Source organism: Prionailurus viverrinus, chromosome D3 (assembly GCF_022837055.1).
Source record: "Prionailurus viverrinus isolate Anna chromosome D3, UM_Priviv_1.0, whole genome shotgun sequence".
Lineage (NCBI taxonomy): Eukaryota > Metazoa > Chordata > Mammalia > Carnivora > Felidae > Prionailurus > Prionailurus viverrinus.
Genome location: NC_062572.1, coordinates 95,386,318 through 95,405,570, shown reverse-complemented (window position 1 = coordinate 95,405,570; position 19,253 = coordinate 95,386,318). Strand labels below are relative to the sequence as shown.

Here is a 19,253-nt window from a genome sequence, read left to right as displayed (position 1 = left end):
GAAGCTACCCTGTGTCACCCGCTGGCGGCTCGGAGCCCCATCGAGGCTTTGTTTCTGGAGGTGAAGCCAGAGGCCCTGACTGTGGTCCTGCTGCTGGGACCCCCTTTGGGGCAGATGCCGTGGTTTGAGCGTAGAGGATTCAGTTTGGTGAGCTCCCGGGGGGCGCAGGGGCGAGCACGTGTGCTTGGAGCACCTCCTCCTGCAGACACCTGCCAAGGCCCGTTCGGATCCCCCGTGCCGTGCCAGTCGTGCCAGGCTTCCTTGGGAGCAGCGTGCCGGGCCTGTGCGGCCTCAGAGGTGACGTCACTGTTTGAGGGCAGGGCAGCCTGACCTGCCTCCAGCCCGCAGCCCTCAGGCCTCGTTTGGGACTCTCCCGCCGTGCCTGTCCTGGGCCAGCCCTTGTGGAGTCCCCCCCGCCGCCCCCGGTCCTCAGCGGGGTGCAGCCCTGGTTCGAGCAGGCACCCTAGGAGGGGAGAGGAGGGGAGTGGAGGGGAGAGGAGGGGAGAGAAGGGGAGAGGGGGAGAGGAGGGAAAGGGAGGGGAGTGTAGAGGAGGGCAGGAGGGAAGGGGAAAGGAGAGGAGGGGAGTGGAGGGGAGAGGAGGGGACTGGAGGGGAGAGGGGGAGAGGAGGGAAAGGGAAGGGAGTGTAGAGGAGGGCAGGAGGGAAGGGGAGAGGAGGGGAGGGGAGAGGAGAGGAGGAGAGGGGAGGGAGGGCAAGAGGGGAGAGGAAGGGAGAGGAGGTTTGGACAGGTCCGGGGCAGGACCTCTGAACGAGGAGGGCCGTTGGTTCCCTGGCTCGGTCATCAGCGGTACAGGAGTCACCATCTGTAACTTGGCCGGACACAGGGGGATCCTGAGCCACCTGCCCTGAGGGGAGACCCTGGCTCCCCGGGTCCTGCCCGGGTTCTGCCCCGGCCCGGAGTTGGGAGCTGGGCGAGGCACATCTCTGTCCCCTTCCGTCCATTTTGCTGGGGGACAGACGTGCTCAGGCCTGTGTCTTGCTGGGACACGGACGTTCTGTGTGGCCTTGGGAGACACCGATTTCCCCACGCTTTCACCGTCTGCGCGCCTACTGATGGGGGAGCTGGGCGTCAGCTCAGTCCGTGCGCAGGCGGGCCGGCCGCGTGCCCTCCGTCCACCCTCCTGCCGCCCACCCTCGCTCATCCCCGGGCCTCAGCGGGGGGGATGCTGATTGGGGCTGGGGACGGGGCAGGGTCCCCAGGAAGCTCCTAGCACCCCCGGTCTCCCAGGGGCAGCCCTGCCCCGCGGCCCCCGTTGGGCTGCAGTAGCCGCGGTGACACCTGTCCTGTAACTCCAGGACAGCTGGTGACTCACCGGGGGTGGGGGTGGGGGGCCTCGCGAGGATGCAGGGAAGGGCCGCCAGGTGAGAGGGGTGTTGGTCAGTGGAGACGTGGGGTGGGCCGTGGCTGTGACGCTGGCTGGTGGTGGCATGTGACGTCCCTCCCTCCGGTAGGGCAGTTAGAGGGCGCGGTCCGCGGGGTCCACCCTCGTGAGCTCCACGTGCCGTCCCCAGGACTTTCTCGGCCTCTGCGAGCGGGGGCTTGCTGGCCCTCCCCGAGCCCCCCACAAAGGCGCCCTTGGGGGCCTGAATCACCACGCCTCGATTTCCTGGGAGAGTCCGGGACCGTTACCCTCACGGAATATGCTTCCTGAGAAGTCTCCACACGTGCACGGGAGGCGTGCGCGTGGTCAGCAGCCACACTGGCTCCGTTCGGAGGTGGCGGGTGTGGGTCCCCGACACCCGGGTCGGGCTCTGCAGGTGTCCTCCCGCTCAGCCCTCTGGCGCCGGGGCGCGCCCCCCGGTGTGACGCGGCGCCCGTGTTCACGGGCCAGCGGGCACCACACAGAGACCCCAAAGGAAGCATTGGCAGCAGGCCTGGGCCACGGGAGTCCACGTGGGCCTCCTCAGGGTGGCGTCGACGTGGCCCCGGCCCCTATCAAGCCTGTCCCTGGAGAAGGCTCTGAGGCAGCGATTCCTGGAGGCCAAAGCCTGGGCCGGGAGGGACACCGGTAGGCGGTCCTGGGCCTGCCTCTCCGCCTCCTGCAGGGGCGTGGGGGTCTGTGGGTGACAGGCTGGTGGGATCGGGGAGGGGGATCTAGAGTGGGCTCCTCAGCCTGATGAGGAGGGGTGGCCGAGGACCAGGCTGGGTCCTGAAGATCCTCTGGAGGCCACGAACGCCAGGCAGCCGTGTCACTGTCTCTCTTGGGCGGTTTAGGGCCCCCAGCCCACTCCACGCCTTGGCCTCTCCCTGAGCAAGACATCACTTCACCGGCCCCCTCCTTGCATGGAGGAACCTGAGGCCCGGGTCACTGTTAATTAGTGGCTGCGGTTCCATTATGACACTGCCTCCCACAACGGCGTAGAGGATGCGGTGATCCGGGCGGGCGTGCACGGGCCCAGCGTGTCTCAGTGTGAATGCCCCTCCCCCGAGGACCCTGGGCCAGCGTGCCTCCTGGTGTGGTGTCCTTGAAAACAGGAGGGCTTGCATCCACGGGCCCTGCGTCCACTGGGCCCTGCGTCCACGGGGCCTGAGTCCACGGGCCCTGCGTCCACGGGCCCTGCGTCCACGGGGCCTGCGTCCACTGGGCCCTGCGTCCACCGGGCCTGTGTCCACGGGGCCTGCGTCCACGGGCCCTGCGTCCACAGGGCCTGCGTCCACGGGGCATGTATCCATGGGCCCTGCATCCACTGGGCCTGCATCCACGGGGCCTGTATCCACGGTGCCTGCGTCCACTGGGCCTGCATCCATGGGGCCTGTATCCACGGGCCCTGCATCTACAGGGCCTGTGTCCACAGGGCTGGCCTCTCCAAGGAGCCCCTGCTGTGGACCCTCTGCCCTTTCAGACACAGTGGGAGGTAGTGGCCCCACTTGTCCCAGCAGAGGAGCCTGTGGGGGGACAGTTGAGGGTCTTGGGGCTCCCTAGGAGTATGTGTGTCACCGCAAGAGGTTGCGTGGCAGCCTGTCATCCCCCTCAATGAAGCGGCCACCGGGGTCTGGCTGCAGTTCTGAATCATGGCCCCTTCCCACCAGGTGCAGGGGCAGCTGGGGCCCCCCCTTCCCGGAGGCCCGCTTGTTCCAGGCCCTTCCAAGGGCGCCTGGAGGGGAGGGGGCGTCTGCCAGGAGCTTGGCTGACGGCCAAGTTGGGCCAGACCCTTCCAGATTCAGCGGGGCCCACGTGGCCACCCGAGAGCAGACGTGGGCTCGAGGGCTGCTGGCAGCTTGCCCAGGGCGGGCACCTCGCAGCCTGAGGGGGAGGGGGAGCGGGCAGGTGAGTACTCGTGGGGCGGGGGCAGCCGCCAGCCGCTCGGCAGGATTCTTCACGAAATGAGACGGTTTCAGATGAAAACCTGTCTGGCCCAGGCAGAGGCCCAGGGGCGTGGGGGGACCGAACCACGGCGGGGGAGGCATCACAGGAGCTATCCGAGCCCCGAGCCGTGAGCCCCGCACCCTCCGGGTGGCCCATCATCCGTATCAGCTGGGTCCAGAGGAGGGAGGCCATCCACAGGCAACAGGACAGAGAACAAGCCCTTGCCTCTGCTTCCTGGCTCAGCAAACACAGATTTCGGAGTCCAGGGCTTTGAGAGGCCAGCGAGGGGACAGGAGCACGACAGGCGGGTCCTCAGGGATGGGGCTGCATAGTGCGGGGGCCCCCGTGCCGTGGAATCCCCTCCCCACCCGGCTGGAGACGCCTCGGCCCCTCCCCGGGGACTCTGACATCAGGACTGCATGCGTATCATCTCCGGGCCGTGCACCGATGCAACCCTACTCTCCTCGCTGATGACCTACGTGGTGTATTGCCTTTCCTTTCCTCCTTGGCTCACGGCCTCACTCCCCTACCAGTGTTGGTGGGGTCACCTCCCAAAGTGCTCTGAAAGTTTTATTTTTTTTTATTTTGAGAGAGAGGGAGAGAGAGCGCACGCATGAGCAGGGGAGGGTCTGAGAGAGAGAATCCCAAGCAGGCTCAACTCTGTCAGCACAGAGCCTGACGTGGGGCTCGAACTCATGGACTGTGAGATCATGACCTGAGCCGAAATCAAGGGACAGACATTTACCACCTGGGGCCCCGGGTGCCCCACAAAGTGCTTTGGCTGCGGACTCATCTCAGGGGCTCCTTGCGTGGGGCCCAGACTCACACTCCCTCCCTGCGCCTGCACGGAGCCCCGCACCGTGTGCTCGAACCGGGTGGCCTGGGGAAGTTCTGTCCTGCTGATGGTGCAGGGACCGGGTGGGGATCTCGCGGGGCAGGCCTCACAACAGACGCGCACTGCCTGGGGTTGTTCAGAAAACCGGGCTCCCGCGGCCCAGGGACGCCGGAGTCAGAGGGGTGAAGGGAACGTGCCGGCCGAGCTCTGCGGTGGCCGTGCTCAGGAGGCCACGCGTCCTCTTGGTCTCCAAAGGCATGAGGCCCCCCGTGGGCCTCCCGTGGGCCTCCCCAGGCCCAGAGAGCCCCCCTGCAGAGGGCCACAAGGGGGCCAGGGTGCCCGCAGAGAACAGACTCCCTGTTGGCCACTCGCATGAGCACTAGAAAGGACGAACCCAAACCGGGTCCCTCACACTCTGCCTGGATGGGCCTCATGTTTTCTCAGTGCTCCCAGGTGGTGAGTGCTGGCCCGCCTCCCCAGGCCCCCACGGCGCCCGCGTTCCCTGTCGGTTTGCAGCCGGGTGGGCGGGGAGTCCGGGGCGGCCTGGGGGGACGGTGTCGGGGCGGTCCAGGGGAAGGGCCGCGTAGCAGTGAAACCGGTCACGGAAACGTCAGAAACGAGATCCGCCCTCCAAGATGGTCTCGCGGGCAGACGGTTTTTCTCCTCTATCACCTGGACTGGTTCCCGACTTGGGGCTTCGCACGTCGGCACCGCCGACCAGCCTGGGTGGCCGCCGTGGGTGTCTCGTGCCCTACGGAGTGCTGAGCACACCGGCCTCCGCCCTCTAAGGCCAGCAGCCCCCTCGCCCCACCCCACCCAAGGCTGGGCAACCAAAACTGTCTGCAGAGGGCGTCGCGTCCTGGGCGTAAGAACCATTGGGCAGAGACCTCCAGCCCCCCAGGAACCTCGGCCGGGCGCAGGGCTGCCGGGACTCCACACTCTGTCCGTCTCCCCCATTCTCTGTACCTCCGTGTCTCCTTCAGTTCATGATGGGACGGCGGGCACTGGGAGACGTCCCCTCTTCAGCCCGCGGAAGGGACCGCGGTGGACCACGGCCAGCCTGCCCGTGAGGCCCGGGGAGGATAAGCCGCTCCTGTGTCTTGGCATGTTTGCCTGGACAGACTTCCCGAAGGCCTGGTCTCCTCCCGGCGTGCGTCCCTCCCAGGAGCCGGGCGTGGCGGGAAGAGGCCTGAGAGGAGACTGCCCTCCTGAGGGGTCTCCCCTGGGCACCTCGGTGTTGGTGTGTCCCCGATTAGAGATGAGAACGATGCTTTTTATAATATCGCTAAAATATCGGCGTGTGCAAGGCGGCCGCAGAGACACAGAGGGCAGGATCAAAATAGAATGTCTAGACAAACTCCTACTGTCTGACCTTTTCTGTATTTCATAATCCGCCCAACCTCGCCAAGCTCACTGGTGAGTAAGCAGCGATTCACGCGGCACCCTGTCACCAGGGCCTGACGAGGCCCAGGTCACTGTTATAAATTTCAGTCTGGCTGCTGCGGCGACGCGCGGCTGCCGTCACCGTCAGGGCTCCTGTGTGGTGTCTGAGCTGCGATGCGTGTCTGGATCGTCAAGCACTGATCTCAAGTGTGTGAAGTGTAAAAGCCGCAGGGTTGCTGACAAACAGAGCTCACTTTCGGCCAGCGGGCCCCCAGAGTCTGCACGGACGGGAGGGGAAGGCGGGCCGGCCCCGGGCTCTCCTGGAAGGCGCTGGGAGGGGCCCTGGCGGCTGACGCTGCTGCTGGGAGGCCGGGGCCCCGAGCACAGCCAGCCGCGCACACGGTCCCCGGAGAGGCCGGCCGCCTGGTGCAGATGGCTGGCTGGCAGGGGGACGTCCTTTGTGGTGCGAACATTTGGCTTTGCACAGCAGGGGACTGATTCTCCCCCCGAACCTGGTGCCGGAGCGTCAGCATCGGGCTGGGGCAGGGGCCCCTCGGCCCTGCCGAGTCGGGGGCGACCACCGGCTGTGGCAGTTCCCAGGATGGCCGGGGCCGAAGCCGGCGGAAGGCCTGGGCGATCCCGTGAGGGGTGGCCCGCACTGTGAGCCCTGCCCCTGCCCAGGCTCCCCTCAGGCTGTGGGCTCTGGGGCCGGTGGCCGCCGTCCAGAGCCGCTTGCGGTGGTCAGGCCGGGGGCAGGCGGGCGCTGGCACCCCTCGGGGGGGGGGGCCCGGGGGTGCTGCCTCGCCTCCTGTGGGCACAGCGCCCCTGGGAGTTACACGGCCCCAATGTCCCAAGCGCCTAGGTGGGGGGCCTGCTCTACTGAGAAGGGAGGGGTGTGGCGCTCACGGCTGCCGGGGCTGCGGCCGAAGTTCGTGGACCCCACGCTGGGAGGCACCCCCGGTACGGCAGCTTCACCGTGAGCGGAGCTGAGACAGCGGGAGATTGGCGTGTGGGGGCCCAGCCTGCGGCCGGCGGCACCGACGGCCGTGCAAACCCACCCTCTCTGGTGGCTTCACAGGAACCTCGTGAAGGTCAAACCTGCTCCTGGAACCTACCTGTGCCTCAGTTTCCTCCTCTGCAACAGAAGAAGAATCCGGAGCGGTGACGGCCATCAGAGCCCCCACCGGGTACGTGGTGAGCCCTCCTCGACGTCCTTGGATCGCTGAGGCCGCCCCGCTCAGTGAAGCCTCCACGGGGGCTGATGTTGCCCAGCCCGAATGCCCCCCAGAGCTCTGCACCATGACCCGGGCTTTGCGAGCCTGTGCGCAGAGCTGCCGGGAGCCCCTCTTACGAGGCTGGCTCTCGTCGGGACGAACAACCACCGCAGCCTGTCAGTCACGTTTGCCTTGAAATCTCGGCTTCCTGACGTGCCTTTCGCGGCCTGCCCGATCCCCGGGGCACTGTGCCAACTCCGTGCCCTCAGCAGGCGCATTTAGCTGCCGCTCTGAGGGTCTGTTTCCACCTCGATGCCAGGGGCTACAGTTCCACTGCGGCTTTAGAACACGCCCTGTGCAACCTCCCGATTTCAGAACTTGCTACAGAGTATAGTCACCAAACCGTGTGGCCCTAGCCCCAAGGAGCCCCACAGCCCAGACAACAGAGAGACTGGACGCAAGTCCCTACGCGTGCGGTCCCGCCTTTCCTGACGAGAGGACCACGACCCCGTGCTGGTGGAGAAGCAGTCTCCCCCGCGAGCAGCTCTGGGAAAACCGCACGTCCACATGCAGAGGAACGAGGTGGGACCCCTGCCTCACGCCACACACAAGTCAGCTCAACATAGATCACAGACCTAAAACCACGAAAGTCTCCGAAGAAAACGTAGGACAAAAGCCGCGTGACGTTGGGTTTGGCAGTGATTTCATGGACGTGACACCAAAAGCAAAGGCAACAAGGGCGCCTGGGTGGCTCAGTCGATTGAGCGCGCGGCTTCGGCTCAGGTCATGATCTCACAGTCCATGAGTTCAAGCCCTGCGTCAGGTTCTGTGCTCGGAGCCTGGACCCTGCCCCGGATTCTGTGTCTCCCTCTCTGCCCCACCCCTGCTTGCACTTTGTCTCTCTCTCTCTCCCTCTCTCTCTAAAATAAATTAATTTAGGGGCGCCTGGGTGGCTCAGTCGGTTAAGCGTCCGACTTCGGCTCAGGTCATGATCTCGCGGTCCGTGAGTTCGAGCCCCGCGTCGGGCTCTGTGCTGACAGCTCAGAGCCTGGAGCCTGTTTCGGATTCTGGGTCTCCCTCTCTCCGACTCTCCCCTGTTCATGCTCTGTCTCTCCCTGTCTCAAAAATAAATAAAACGTTAAAAAAAAAGTTAAAAAAATAGTAAAATAAATAAAGATTAAAAAAAAAAAAAAAGACCCAGCCCTCCTGAAGAGGGGCCAGAGTGAGGTTCTAGATGCCACAGAGGGGGGATTTGAGACGTGTCCTCCAGGTTGCGTGGCCACAGCTCACCTTCGAGCCTCCCAGGCTGGCCCTTTCCACGAGCCCTGAGGTCCGGATCCTTTAGCGCTGGAGACCCTGACCATGGCAGCGACATCTCTGTCACATAGAGCACATGGTGGCCACCGTGCACTAGACCTGAAAGTCCCCTCACCCGCGACAGGCACTCTGGCAAGTGTAGCAACACGTGGCTCCCCTGGCCCGGGCTCCCGAGGCCTTCTGTCCCTGGTGACACTGCAGGCTGAGGTCGTCACTGGAAGACAGGCAAGGGTAGGGGGCCCAGCCAGAAGCCTCGGAACTGGCTTCCCAGTGATCTCTGTTTTCTGAGGACTTTTTAGTCCCGACCTTCACTGTTGGTGTGCCTTCCTCCCACAGTGGGTGCGGCTGCCACCCTGGCTTCCTCTGCCCAGCCTCCCCACTTTGGGGGCCGAGTCCTGGCAGTCCTGCCCCCCCTCTCCGGGCTCTGCGGCACCGCTCACCCCGGCTTTGGCCCCGCGCCTCCCTGGGACCCAGGGGCCCGCAGCAGCCCACCACACACCTAGGTATTGTCCCGGCCAGCGCGGTCCCATGGCCCTGCAACCCCCAGACCAGAGGGTCCTGGCGCTGCCCAGTCTCAAGTCTCCTGGGGTATCTCCATGCTTCGGTGACTCCTCACTGACCGTCCCTCCCTCCCTGCACCGGCTCCACTTTTCCAGAGCCTTCTGTGTCCACCTCCCATTGTGTAGACCTCTCCACTTACGCTTATCTGAACTACGAGAGCCTATGGGCTTTGAGGTAAATATTCCTTCTCAAGGAGGTCTATTCTGACCCCATTGTAGGTTCCTGACAAACCCAGAATATCTCCATTACAAGATCTGTCCATGGATCATGTCTCACCGATGCTTGTCTTCTGGGGCCCTGAGCTCTGGGGACACGTCCTAGGGGCCTTGGGATCTGGGGACATGTGTCTTCTTCTGCCCAAGGGACAGGCCAGAGTGTAATGGCTCCTCAGGGGACAAGGCAGGGGCGGCTATTCTGGCAGGAACGAGCCATCCACAGAGGGACCCCATCGATGTTGGCTTCCTCCCCTCCCACCTAAAATCACCTCCCGAATAAAGCGGTTGTGTCCAGGTCCTTGGGGCCCCGCTGAGCCCACAGGGGCCCCGTTCCAGTCTCCTGAGGACGGGGACGTGGGAGGTGCCCATGTGGCTGCAGTGCTGTGACACTGCATGCCCAGACAGTCTCGTCCAACAGAAGCACCCAGACTGGACAGAGCCCAAGAGAACAGCAAATCCACGGAAGTGTCTGGAAGGTTTGCAGCCGGGCTCACTGGAAGCATCATTAAATGCTGAAGGAGAGGGGACACGGACAGATGGCCTTGCTCCCTAACGGGGAGCAGCGCTCCCTTCAGTGATCGCGGGAGCCCCAGGAGCCGGCCACCGCTTCGTGCTCCAGCAGACACGGCCATCTGTCCTCCGGCAGGGCTGGGCTCCCTCTGGACGGCTCTGAGACCGCTGGGCCACGCTGCTGTCCTGACTCCTCCACTGGGTGTGTCCACAGAGGTGGTGTTTCCTCACCAGTGGTGTGTGTCAGTGACCCGATCTGGACGGGTCCCCTGCTGGCTCCCAGGACAGCGAGGCACCACTCGTGGGCGGCCGGGTACCAGGATTTAACCGTCCAAACGGCGAGGAGGTGGACCCCCACCACCAGGCAACGCGGGTGCCCCGGAGGGAGGCTTTGGTGGGAGGGGAGCGCATGTGTGGGACGCCTCAGCCTGGGCCGGGTCTCGCTGGTCTTCACGTGGCCCCAGCTCCCACGGAAGCCCCCACGTGCATGTGGACTGATGAGGTGGGTGGGCCTGGGCCTGGTCCCGCCCAGCAGGGCCCTCCCAACCCGTCTCCTCGTCTGTGAGTGTGGGGCCGCCGTGGCACCTCCCCGTGGGGCGGTGGGAACAGAGGCAGGACCACCCAGACTCAACGCTGGGCCCTCCAGTCTGGGAGAGCCGGGGTCTGGCTGCCCTTGGGCACCGGGGCTCTCCCGGTCCCCAGGGCCTCCGACTAGCAGCCAGGGTGAGGCCCCCTGGGCCGTGTCGAGTGGACGGGGTCTCGCAGACCTGACGCTCTAGGGGGGACGTGCTACAGGGCTGACCTTGCAGGGAAAGCGTGGTGAGCAGGGGGCTGGGTATCTCAGGTTGGACTGAGCCACCAGAAAGGTATGACCACGTCCTGATCCCCGGGGCCTGTGGATGGGACCTGGGCTGGAAATAGGGTCTCTGCAGATGTTCAGGCCAAGATGAGGCCATTAGGGTGGGCTCCAACCCCTTACGACTGTGTCCCTCTAAGAAGAGAGGAATTTGAGGAACAGACACGTGGGGAGGCCAGCTGGAGACTGAGGCACAGACGGACGGGACACGGCCAGGAGGCCAGGGCAGCTGGAAGAGGCCAGAAGGGCCCCCTTAGAGCCTCTGGGGGGAGCCTGGCCCGGGGACACCCCGGTCTTGGACTTCTGGCCTGCCAAGCTGTGACAGAATACACGTCTGTTGTTTCGAGCCACCCGCTCTGTGATAGTCTGTCATCGCCGCCCCGGGACGCTCACCCAACAGTTCGACAGGGAAACGTGGCTCCGGGGCGCCCTGGGACTAGTCCGAGCCCCACACGGCGGCAGCCCCGTGGCCCCTCCGCCATCGTCTCCAGAAAGAAAGGCCCGAGAATGGATTCCTCATCCGATGTTCCTTTTCAAGGGAAAGTTATTGTTCGCTTTTTCTCTGGGCTCTGTTGTTCCAGGCTCCTCCAGCGACAAGAAAGGGTCTGCCGCGAGTAGTGGCCGATTGGGCACTTCGCTGAGAGTTTACGAGCCTTAACTACTGAGGGGCCACGCGGGCGGGAAGCCGAGGCAGGAGCTTAATTCATCCCGTTACCCTTATTGTTCCCAATTACGTCTTGTCATGAAGAACATTTGCTGCAGAAAAGGGTGGAGGCAAAAATTCTGGGCCCTGGGAGGAGTCAGCACCCTCCGCTCCCGGGGCTGTGCCAGGGAGGGTGGGAACGAGGGGTCCTGAAGCGAACACTGGGCTCTGAGGGCACAGGTGGGAGGGGTGGGACAGGGCCTGCAGGGAGCAGCGGACGGTGTGGGTGATGGTGCGTGCAAACGAGTGCGGTGGAAGGTGTGGGTGCTCACGTGAACACACGTGCAGTGGAAGGCGTAGGTGCTGGTACGTGCACACGAATACAGCGGAAGGTGTGGGGGCTGGCGTGTGCACACGTGTGCAGCAGAAGGTGTGGGTGCTGGTACGTGCACACGAATACAGCGGAAGGTGTGGGGGCTGGCGTGTGCACACGTGTGCAGCGGAAGGTGTGGGTGCTGGTACGTGCACACGAATACAGCAGAAGGTGTGGGGGCTGGCGTGTGCACACGTGTGCAGTGGAAGGCGTGGGTGCTCGTGTGTGCACACGAATACAGCGGAAGGTGTGGGTGCTCACGTGAACACACGAGTGCGGCAGAGGTGTGGGTGCTGGCGCGTGCACACGTGTGCCGTGTTCTGGTGTCAGCCCGTGTCTGCGGCTGCTGCCTCCTTCCCTTCCGAGAAACCCGCGAGCGAGCGCAGACCCTTGTGGGAGGCTCCCTTCTGATTCTGCAACAGCCCGCGTGTCGTGGGTGCTGTGTTTACGGGAGGGCTTGGATGTGTGCCCGAACTGAACAGGAAGTTCTCTAAGGGAGAGCTACTTGGTTCCAAAACCTCCTTGCTACTCGGGGCTCAGGCCTTTGTGCTGGACTTTGTCCTGCCCATAGCGGGCCGGGTGGCCGGGTAGCTCCCAGGAAGAGGAAAGGGAGGCACAGGCCCTTGGCCCTGCAGGCCGTGCCTGACCTGTGCCCGGCCTCTCGGCCTCTCGCTCGCAGCCCCGTCCAAGAGCCGGACCAGCACTTTAGCCGCCTTGGAGAAGGCTGGGTTAGAACAAGCCTCTGGACTTGTTCACACTAATGTGTGAATGACTGATGGCCTTTTAACAGAGCACATACATTTGCATTTTTAGAATAGGATCCTATTAACCCAAATAGTTCTCTACTTGGTTGCATTCCCTGTGGTTTAAGTGGAAACTTCAGGGGGCGGACACTGCAGGGGGGAGGGGGCAGAATCAGCTCCATAGGCCCTCGGGATCCCCCGCTTCTGAAGGCAGCGTGCACTGCACGCTTGAAGGAAGGTGGTGCAATGGCAGAGGGGCTCCTGAAGACCGTCAGAGCCGGAACTCAGAGACCCGCAGGGCAGGGGCTCAGGGCCCGGTCCCCCCATCTTGAGACTTCCCTGGAGGAGTGTGCGTCCCACAGGGGCGGGGGTTTCGTCCTTTCTGCCGCCTCAGGTCCTGCAACGCTGGGGACCCAGAGCCCAGGCGCCCAGTCTGAGCTTCCCAGTTGCTCCCGGCTAAGGGGCAGGGGTCGAGGTTGGGGGGGGGCTCTGAGAGCCATGGGGCTGTCCGGCCTGGAGCCCCCGGGGGGCACGGCGTCAGGCCACCCTCCAGGTTGGCCTTTGCGGCGCAGGCCAGGGGTTCGCGGTCCGTTTGCCCCTGAATTTGGACCCTGCAGGGGTCTGAGCTGTTTCCCTGGGGGGCCACTGAGGCCGGACGGGGAGGGGATCGGGGTGGGCCAGGCCACCTCACATGCCAGCACGCCCTGCAGCACAGCTGGTACTGGCTCCCGGCCTCGCTTCCTGAGCCCCCCCCACCCCCAGGGTGCACCAGTGGGCCTCACCACCGGCACCGGCTGCGGTGGGGGCAGAGGGAGGGGGCGGCGGGTGTCGGGTGAGAGAGGAGGGGGCTCCCAGGACCGCCGGGGGCCGTGTGTCACAGGACACCTAGTGCTTTCGGGGTCTCCTCAGGGACTGCAGGACAGAGGAGGGCTCGGGGAGGGGCCTTCTCCTGCTCCGCGTTGTCTGCCAGCAGCTGACAGCGTGACAGTAACTGGGGGGCCTCCCTGTGCCCCATGCCCTCCGGGGCCCAGCAGGGCCCGTGCTGCGGTGATAGGGTGCGGACGGCCTGTTCGCTTGGTCGTGGTGACACAGGCTCGATGCGCGCTCCCTCGGACCACCTCGGCCTGTCCCGACTCGCCGCACCCGCGCGCCCACCGCATCCCTCCCGCCACGCCGCACGGGTCCACGTCTGCGGCGGCCACACGTGTGTGCCCCGTGCGCCCGCGTGGACGAGTCACAGGGTGTCGGGCACTTGGGTCTGAATCCGGGCGGAGGAGCAGCTCCCTGAGGACGCGCTGCCTCGAAATCTTTGCCGTCGCAGGCCAGACACGGAAGGAAGGGGAGCGTGTGGTCAGACGCGTGGACCAGTTCTCCGAGGACCGTGCCCTCCTGGCGGCCCGGCAGGCAGGCTCGCGGCTGTGGACCGTGAGGGCAGGCAGAGGCTTGTCCCAAAGGCCCGGTGGGCAGGGGGTGCCCCTTGCTCCCCTGGGAACCTCATCCCCCACAGCAGCCCCCACAACAGCCCGCTCGGGAGTCCTGGCCAGAGCCCGCGTTTCTCCCTCCTCGGCTCTCTGGCTGTGTCTTTCTTGCCCGGGCAGTCGTTTTGGTTGGCGGGATGCACAGGAGAACCTCAGGGCCGGGGGGGCCTTCCTGCCCGGTGCCGGCAGCCGGGCACCCCCCTTTTCCCCCCCCGCCCCCGACAGCCCCCTCGCAGCCACACTGGCCCCCGGGGCAACTAGAGGCTGGAGGGCCTGACGTGTGCCTCACCCGCCGGGACGCAATCCTGGGGACACGGCTGCCAGGAACGCCCGCCAGCTGGAGGTGTCGCTGGCGCCCGCACCCTCCCCAGCCGGCCTCCGGCTCACCAAAATACCTGGGGCCTGCAGCAACCCCCTCCTCGCCTCCTGTCCCCGGGCCAAGGCCCAGGGAGGTGGCTCTGTTTGGGCGGCTGTCTCGCTGGGCTGAGGGCAGCTGTGGAATAAGGCAGAATTGCAGGTCTGGTTTCTCCCCCGTGTTCTCATTTCAGTTTTTGCGACTGAATGGCTTACAGCTGCTTCCAGGGGACAGACCCCGTTCCTTCATTTGCCACATCGCGGCGGGGAGAGGGGCCGGCCAGCACAGCTGGAGCGAATTAAAACCCACCTACTCGGGCTTGGCAACCCCACCGGCCGGCCGCGCAGACTTCCACGGCCCGGCAAAAACAGTCCTTTCGTGGCAAGGCAGGAAGGAAACCACAGCCGCACGTCAAAAGCCTCCCGTGTCGGTTCGGGATCCGTGCAAACTGACACACAATGAGCTCTGTGCCCCGCACCGCCGCACGGCCCAGCCCTCCTGCCCCGCGTCGTCCGTGCGCCCTGGGGCACCGGCTCCTCTAGTCACTCCGCGCACAGGGGCCCCCGGGACTGCACGGGGGAGGAGGGCAGCGTGCAGGGTCGGGGGGCCCCGGGCGCAGTTGCACCCGTGCAAGATGCACAGAAATGACACGAAACCAGACAGGTGAAGTTTAGTGTGAATGTGATGAAGGGACTTGTTCTCCTGGCCCAGAAAAGGGCTTTCCTCTTTTTTTTTTTTTTTTTTTTTTTTTTTTTAGTTTTTCCATTTATCATCACCTCTCGGTCATCACTGGGGTGCCTGGAACGCATAAAAGCGTATTTTTCCAAACTGAAAATCTGAAATAGAAGCACCAGTAAAAACAGATCCCAGATTTATGACCATGTTCCAACCCCCCCCCCCACCCGCCCCCGATTTCTCTCTCTTTCAGTTAACTGGGGAGACTGGGGACCAGCTGTCCACTTCGGGGTGGGATGGGAGCCCCCGCCTCGCTGTGGGTGGGCCACCGGGAGGGGCCCAGCCCCTGGAGTCCCACCCTCACCGTGCGAACAGATGTTCTGGCAGCTTTGCACACATATCCACTTGGGAGTGAACGTGAACCCAGAACACAAAGTGCGTGCTCTGCGGGGAGGGGTCGCACCCCTGCTCTGCCTCCGGGCCGGGCCCGAGGCCCCGTCTGGGCACTTGGGGCTCTTCCAACAGGATTTCCCTTCTCCACCCCTGGGCCTGGCCCAGCCGCAGTGTTCCTCGGCGGGGGGCCCTGTCCGCTGCACGGGTCAGCACTGTGCCCTCGGCCCGCACACGGCCCCCCGCGCCTTCCCGGCAGGGCGCGGACGTGTCCGCGCTGGCAGCTGCTGCCCCGAGCTCTGTGCAGGGCACAGCCTCGCGCCGGCACCTGGAACAGGGCCCAGGAGCTGGAGGCCCCTCTGAGTCACGGTTTCCAGTATCTCGCACCCTGGCCTCCGGGCCCACGGCTGCGTCAGGGCTGGGAGTCCTTCAGGGGCCCGGCCTCCGCAGCCCACGCGGCATTTGGCCATCGCAACGAAAATGTGGGCCCTCTCTGCTCTTGCCCCATCAGTGGGATTTGCTCTCAGGGCTGAAGGCAGAAACGGGCTGGACCATTCCCCAAAGCGGCCATTTGCTCCGTTGAAAACTACTTCGGCGTAACAGGCACCGAGGACCTCATTTCGTAGTGTTTCTGCACAGCGGTCTGTGGGGGAGACAGGACTCTGTTGCCAAAGGTACCGTTCGTCCAAGTTCAACACAATATCACATTTGCTTTCATATTATTTTAAATGAAAGCAATTAGGTCTTCGGTTTAGTTTAATCATCTGCCAGACCCGTTTTTTAAATCGTAAGCATTTAGGGGTTAAAGCTTGCAGCCTCCTTTCCACTCTGTGAACATCCCAGGAGCTCGGGGCTGACGGGGGCCGAGAGGCTGGTGCCCAGCAGGGCAGGCTCTTCTGGAACCGGGGGAGGGGGCCCACCCGAAGGCACCCGTTTTCCTTGCGTCAGCCCATCTCTGAGGAGCTCTGGGTCCCCAGGAAGCAGGGCTCCAGGCGAGCGCCCGCCACTCCCTCCAGCAGAGGCCTGGGCCGGGCTCCGGGCGCAGGGCTGGGGGTCCCCCCAAGCTGTTCGCCAGTCTTCCCCCTGCACACAGACTCTTCCGCTTCAGCAAAACTTATTTTGTCTATTACTTTGCCGTCTTCTTTAGTTTTTATTTCTATTACAGTTAAGACATTTTTTAGGAACCTGGATGTGTTTTTATAGTTTCAGCCTCCACCAGCCGGCAGCGTGTGCTTGGCCACGCCTGTCCACACCCTGCTTCTCGCTCCCTAAAGGACCCACTGCGGGCCTCCCAACTTCCGGCTGATTTCGGCTCAGTCTGCACCACTCTTTTAAGACATTCAGGGTTTAGGCGTCATCTGCCGCTCCTGACTCCGAAGGTGAAGGTGGGGGTTTTGTCGCCCTCGGTGTTGCCTCCAGACCCCATCCCCCAGCCTCTTCCACGTCAGGCACCACCCGGCTCAGGTGGCCCGGCCCAGCCGTGGGGCCCCGGGCTGGTCGTCCCCAGGGCCAGCTGTGCCCTCCCCCACCAGAGGAGCAAGTCTGCCTTTGTTAAGACTTAGTTCCCAGGGCACGAGTGAGAGGGGCCCGGGGCACCGGGTTCCTCCGACCCCGGGGGAGCTGGTCCGCCCGTCACAGAGGGGACTCTGTCCACGTGGCCCAGCGCCTCTCCAGCCCCCACCCCTCCAGCTTCTCCAGCAAAGTGTCGCCGGGTGCGTGGATCCAAGTCCGAGGCTTCTCTGCACGGGTTCGCCCGGGGAACCGGGCTCCGGCTGGCGGGGCCGCTCCTTCGAGCGTGGCACGGCACGTGGAAGGGCCAGGCTGGGGCTGGCGGCACTGTGGACGCAGCCACGGGCTGCAGGTGTGCAGGACTTCTGCCCACACTGCTCCCAAAGCTGCACCCTAATATGTTGTGAGTTCGTATCCTGCCTCGTGCGGATCAACGACCGCCTCGATTTTCGATTTTTCAAGTGCTCAGCTCACGGGGCTGTTGTGGATTCTGCCCCCTCCCCGTCCAGCTGACGCGCTCCGGCGCTCTCCTGGGGACGCCCACCCGAGCCCCTGCGCTCATGCCCGGATGTGGTCTCTGCAAGCCTGTGTCCAGGATGCGGACCGCCCTGTGGGCGTGCTCTCCAGCGGGCGCCTCACATTCTATAGGAGCCTCATTCAGATCTGAAAATACCTTCTTCCTCTCGTGCTGGACTGAAAAAGTGTTTGGTTTGGAACTTCCAGTGGGAAATTATTGTCCTAAAAACCAGAAAGGCATTGCTCACAGTGTTCTGGGTTCCGTGTTGCTATTTAGGACTCCAGGGCCATTCCGACATCCAAACTCAGGCAGCTGCTGGTTTTCTCTTTGGCCTCAGAGCCCAGCAGGCCGCGCGGGGGAGGGTCCACTCAGGGCGCCCGCGGCTTTGCTCTTGCAGCCTGGAGAGCCAGGAGCTTCCGTGCGTGGGAGCTCACTTTCTGCTTTCTGTTTCTGGAACTCCTTGGGTCAGACGTGGGGCCGTGTGGATGTGGACCCCTAACTTGTGTGAACTCCTGTTTCTCCAGAGCTCACTCTGCTTCCTAGGGTATTTGCATACTTTTTTAAAGCTTTAAAAATGTTTATTTACCTTTGAGAGAGAGAGAGAGAGCAGAGGAGGGGCAGAGAGAGAGGGAGACACAGTATCGGAAGCGGGCTCCAGGCTCCGAGCTGTCAGCACAGGGCCTCACGTGGGGCTCGAACCCACGGACCGTGAGATCGTGACCTGAGCTGAAGTCAGATGCTTAACTGGCTGAGCCCCCCCAGCTGCCTTAGGGTATTTGAATTTTGCCTTCAGCTCTTCCTGTGAATTTTTATTTCTGCCGTCATTTTTCAAGTTTCCAATTTAACTTAAATGTCTTTAATTTTTTAATTTCCAGGAGCTCAGCACTCTGAACAATTCCTTTTACCTAGACTGTGTTTTCTCTGATTATGACGACTTTTCGTATCTTTCCACAATCATGAGGGTTCCCCCTGCTCCCTGGATTTTCCGTTGCTGGCAAGGTCTGGCGGTTGGCCCTCTGGGGGAAAAAGCCTGACTTAGGATGCTGTCCAATTTCCATAGTGTAAATTCTCTCATCACGGACAATTGCAAGTTACCAGCAACTGGCTGCCCAGATTCCTGAAAACTGAACGAATCCCTCTGAGGGGCCGGCGCAAGGCAGCTCCCGTCCAGGGCCGGCCACAAGCCCCTGCAGGTGCCGGGCCCGCAGCCGGAGCACGTCCAGGAGGTGCCGGCGGAGGGTCTCGGGGATTCTCTCCGGCTCGGCCGTGTCGCACAGCTGTGGGTGCTGTGGGGTCGCCGAGGGCCTCCCCGTCTTGGGACCTGAGCGCGACGCCGTGCGCCTCACACACCGGGTGAGCTCCCGCCGAGCCGCCGGCTTCCTCGTGAGCCCTGTCTCCTCTGTCCCTGCGGGCTCCCACTGTGTCCCCCTTGCTGTCCTGCTCGAAGAGTCAGGAGGAAAGTTAGAAGAACCCAGCCCAGATCCCTTAGAGGACTGACCCCTAGAGCGATCCTGTCACTGCGGCGGTGAAAGCCTCGCCTTTCCAGAGAGGGCCACCTCTGACGCTCTGAGCTCAGGGACAACGGCCACTCGGTGGGGAGACTCCCTTTCTCTTCCGAGGAGACCGACTCTCACTCTCGAGTCCCTGACCTCCCCGCACAGGACGGGTGGCAGGAAACACAACCACTCTTTAAGGGGACGGTCAGGAGGCCTAGGTCCCTGACTGAGGGGCGGGAGGGCCACAGACCCCACCCCAAGCCCAGAGTCCTCACAGGCAGAGGCCGCCGTGTGTCCTCCGTGCGTCCTCCGTGCCTCGTGGCCGGCAGGGACTCGCCTTCTCCTCCCTCGGACGCGCTGGCGGGTCCCACCGCGCGGCTGGGCTCAGGGAGTGGAAGGCAGTGGGTCCGGACGGGCGGTCAGAGCTGGTGACACGTGGTCGGAGGCGGCAGTGCAGGGAGCCCGGCACGGCAGTGAGACCACCAAGGAGCGAGGGGCTGGCACATGGGCAAGACTCCGGAGAATGTTCTGGTTGAGTCATTTTCGGGGGTGCTCAAAACTGCACGTTCATCTGCATGCAAACCACTCCTCCCTGTAATTTTGGGAGAAACCAGCAGCCGAGAGTGGGGCGGGCGGCAGGCTGGTGTTTCTGAAGGACAGACCACATCTCTCCAGTGTCAGGCGACCCCGCCAGATGAGTCACGCAGGGGTGACTAACTCCTGCCTCGTTTCCAGGACGCCTTCCCAGCGCCCAGTGCCAAGAACGCATTCCAGAGGGATGCTGGTCCGCGCTGCTCAGCCCCACGTGCCCAGAAGATGGGCGCCCGCGGGTCCTTGTGGGGCCCCACGCGCCA

General features: G+C 63.8%; 1 protein-coding gene across 1 annotated transcript; it reads right to left on the bottom strand.

The window, feature by feature from the left end:
- Positions 1 to 14: 14 nt before the first annotated feature.
- On the bottom strand, positions 15 to 15,347 carry LOC125148698 (collagen alpha-1(I) chain-like). The gene is made up of 12 exons (XM_047826690.1): positions 15,265 to 15,347; positions 15,029 to 15,205; positions 13,747 to 13,950; positions 8,194 to 8,292; positions 6,454 to 6,533; positions 6,060 to 6,355; positions 5,802 to 5,970; positions 3,206 to 3,266; positions 2,961 to 3,104; positions 2,626 to 2,858; positions 1,521 to 1,628; positions 15 to 463 (listed from the first exon to the last, which is right to left on the bottom strand). Exons 1-12 carry the CDS (start codon positions 15,345 to 15,347, stop codon positions 15 to 17), a joined length of 2,103 nt encoding a protein of 700 aa, XP_047682646.1.
- Between the last annotated feature and the right edge of the window lie 3,906 nt (positions 15,348 to 19,253).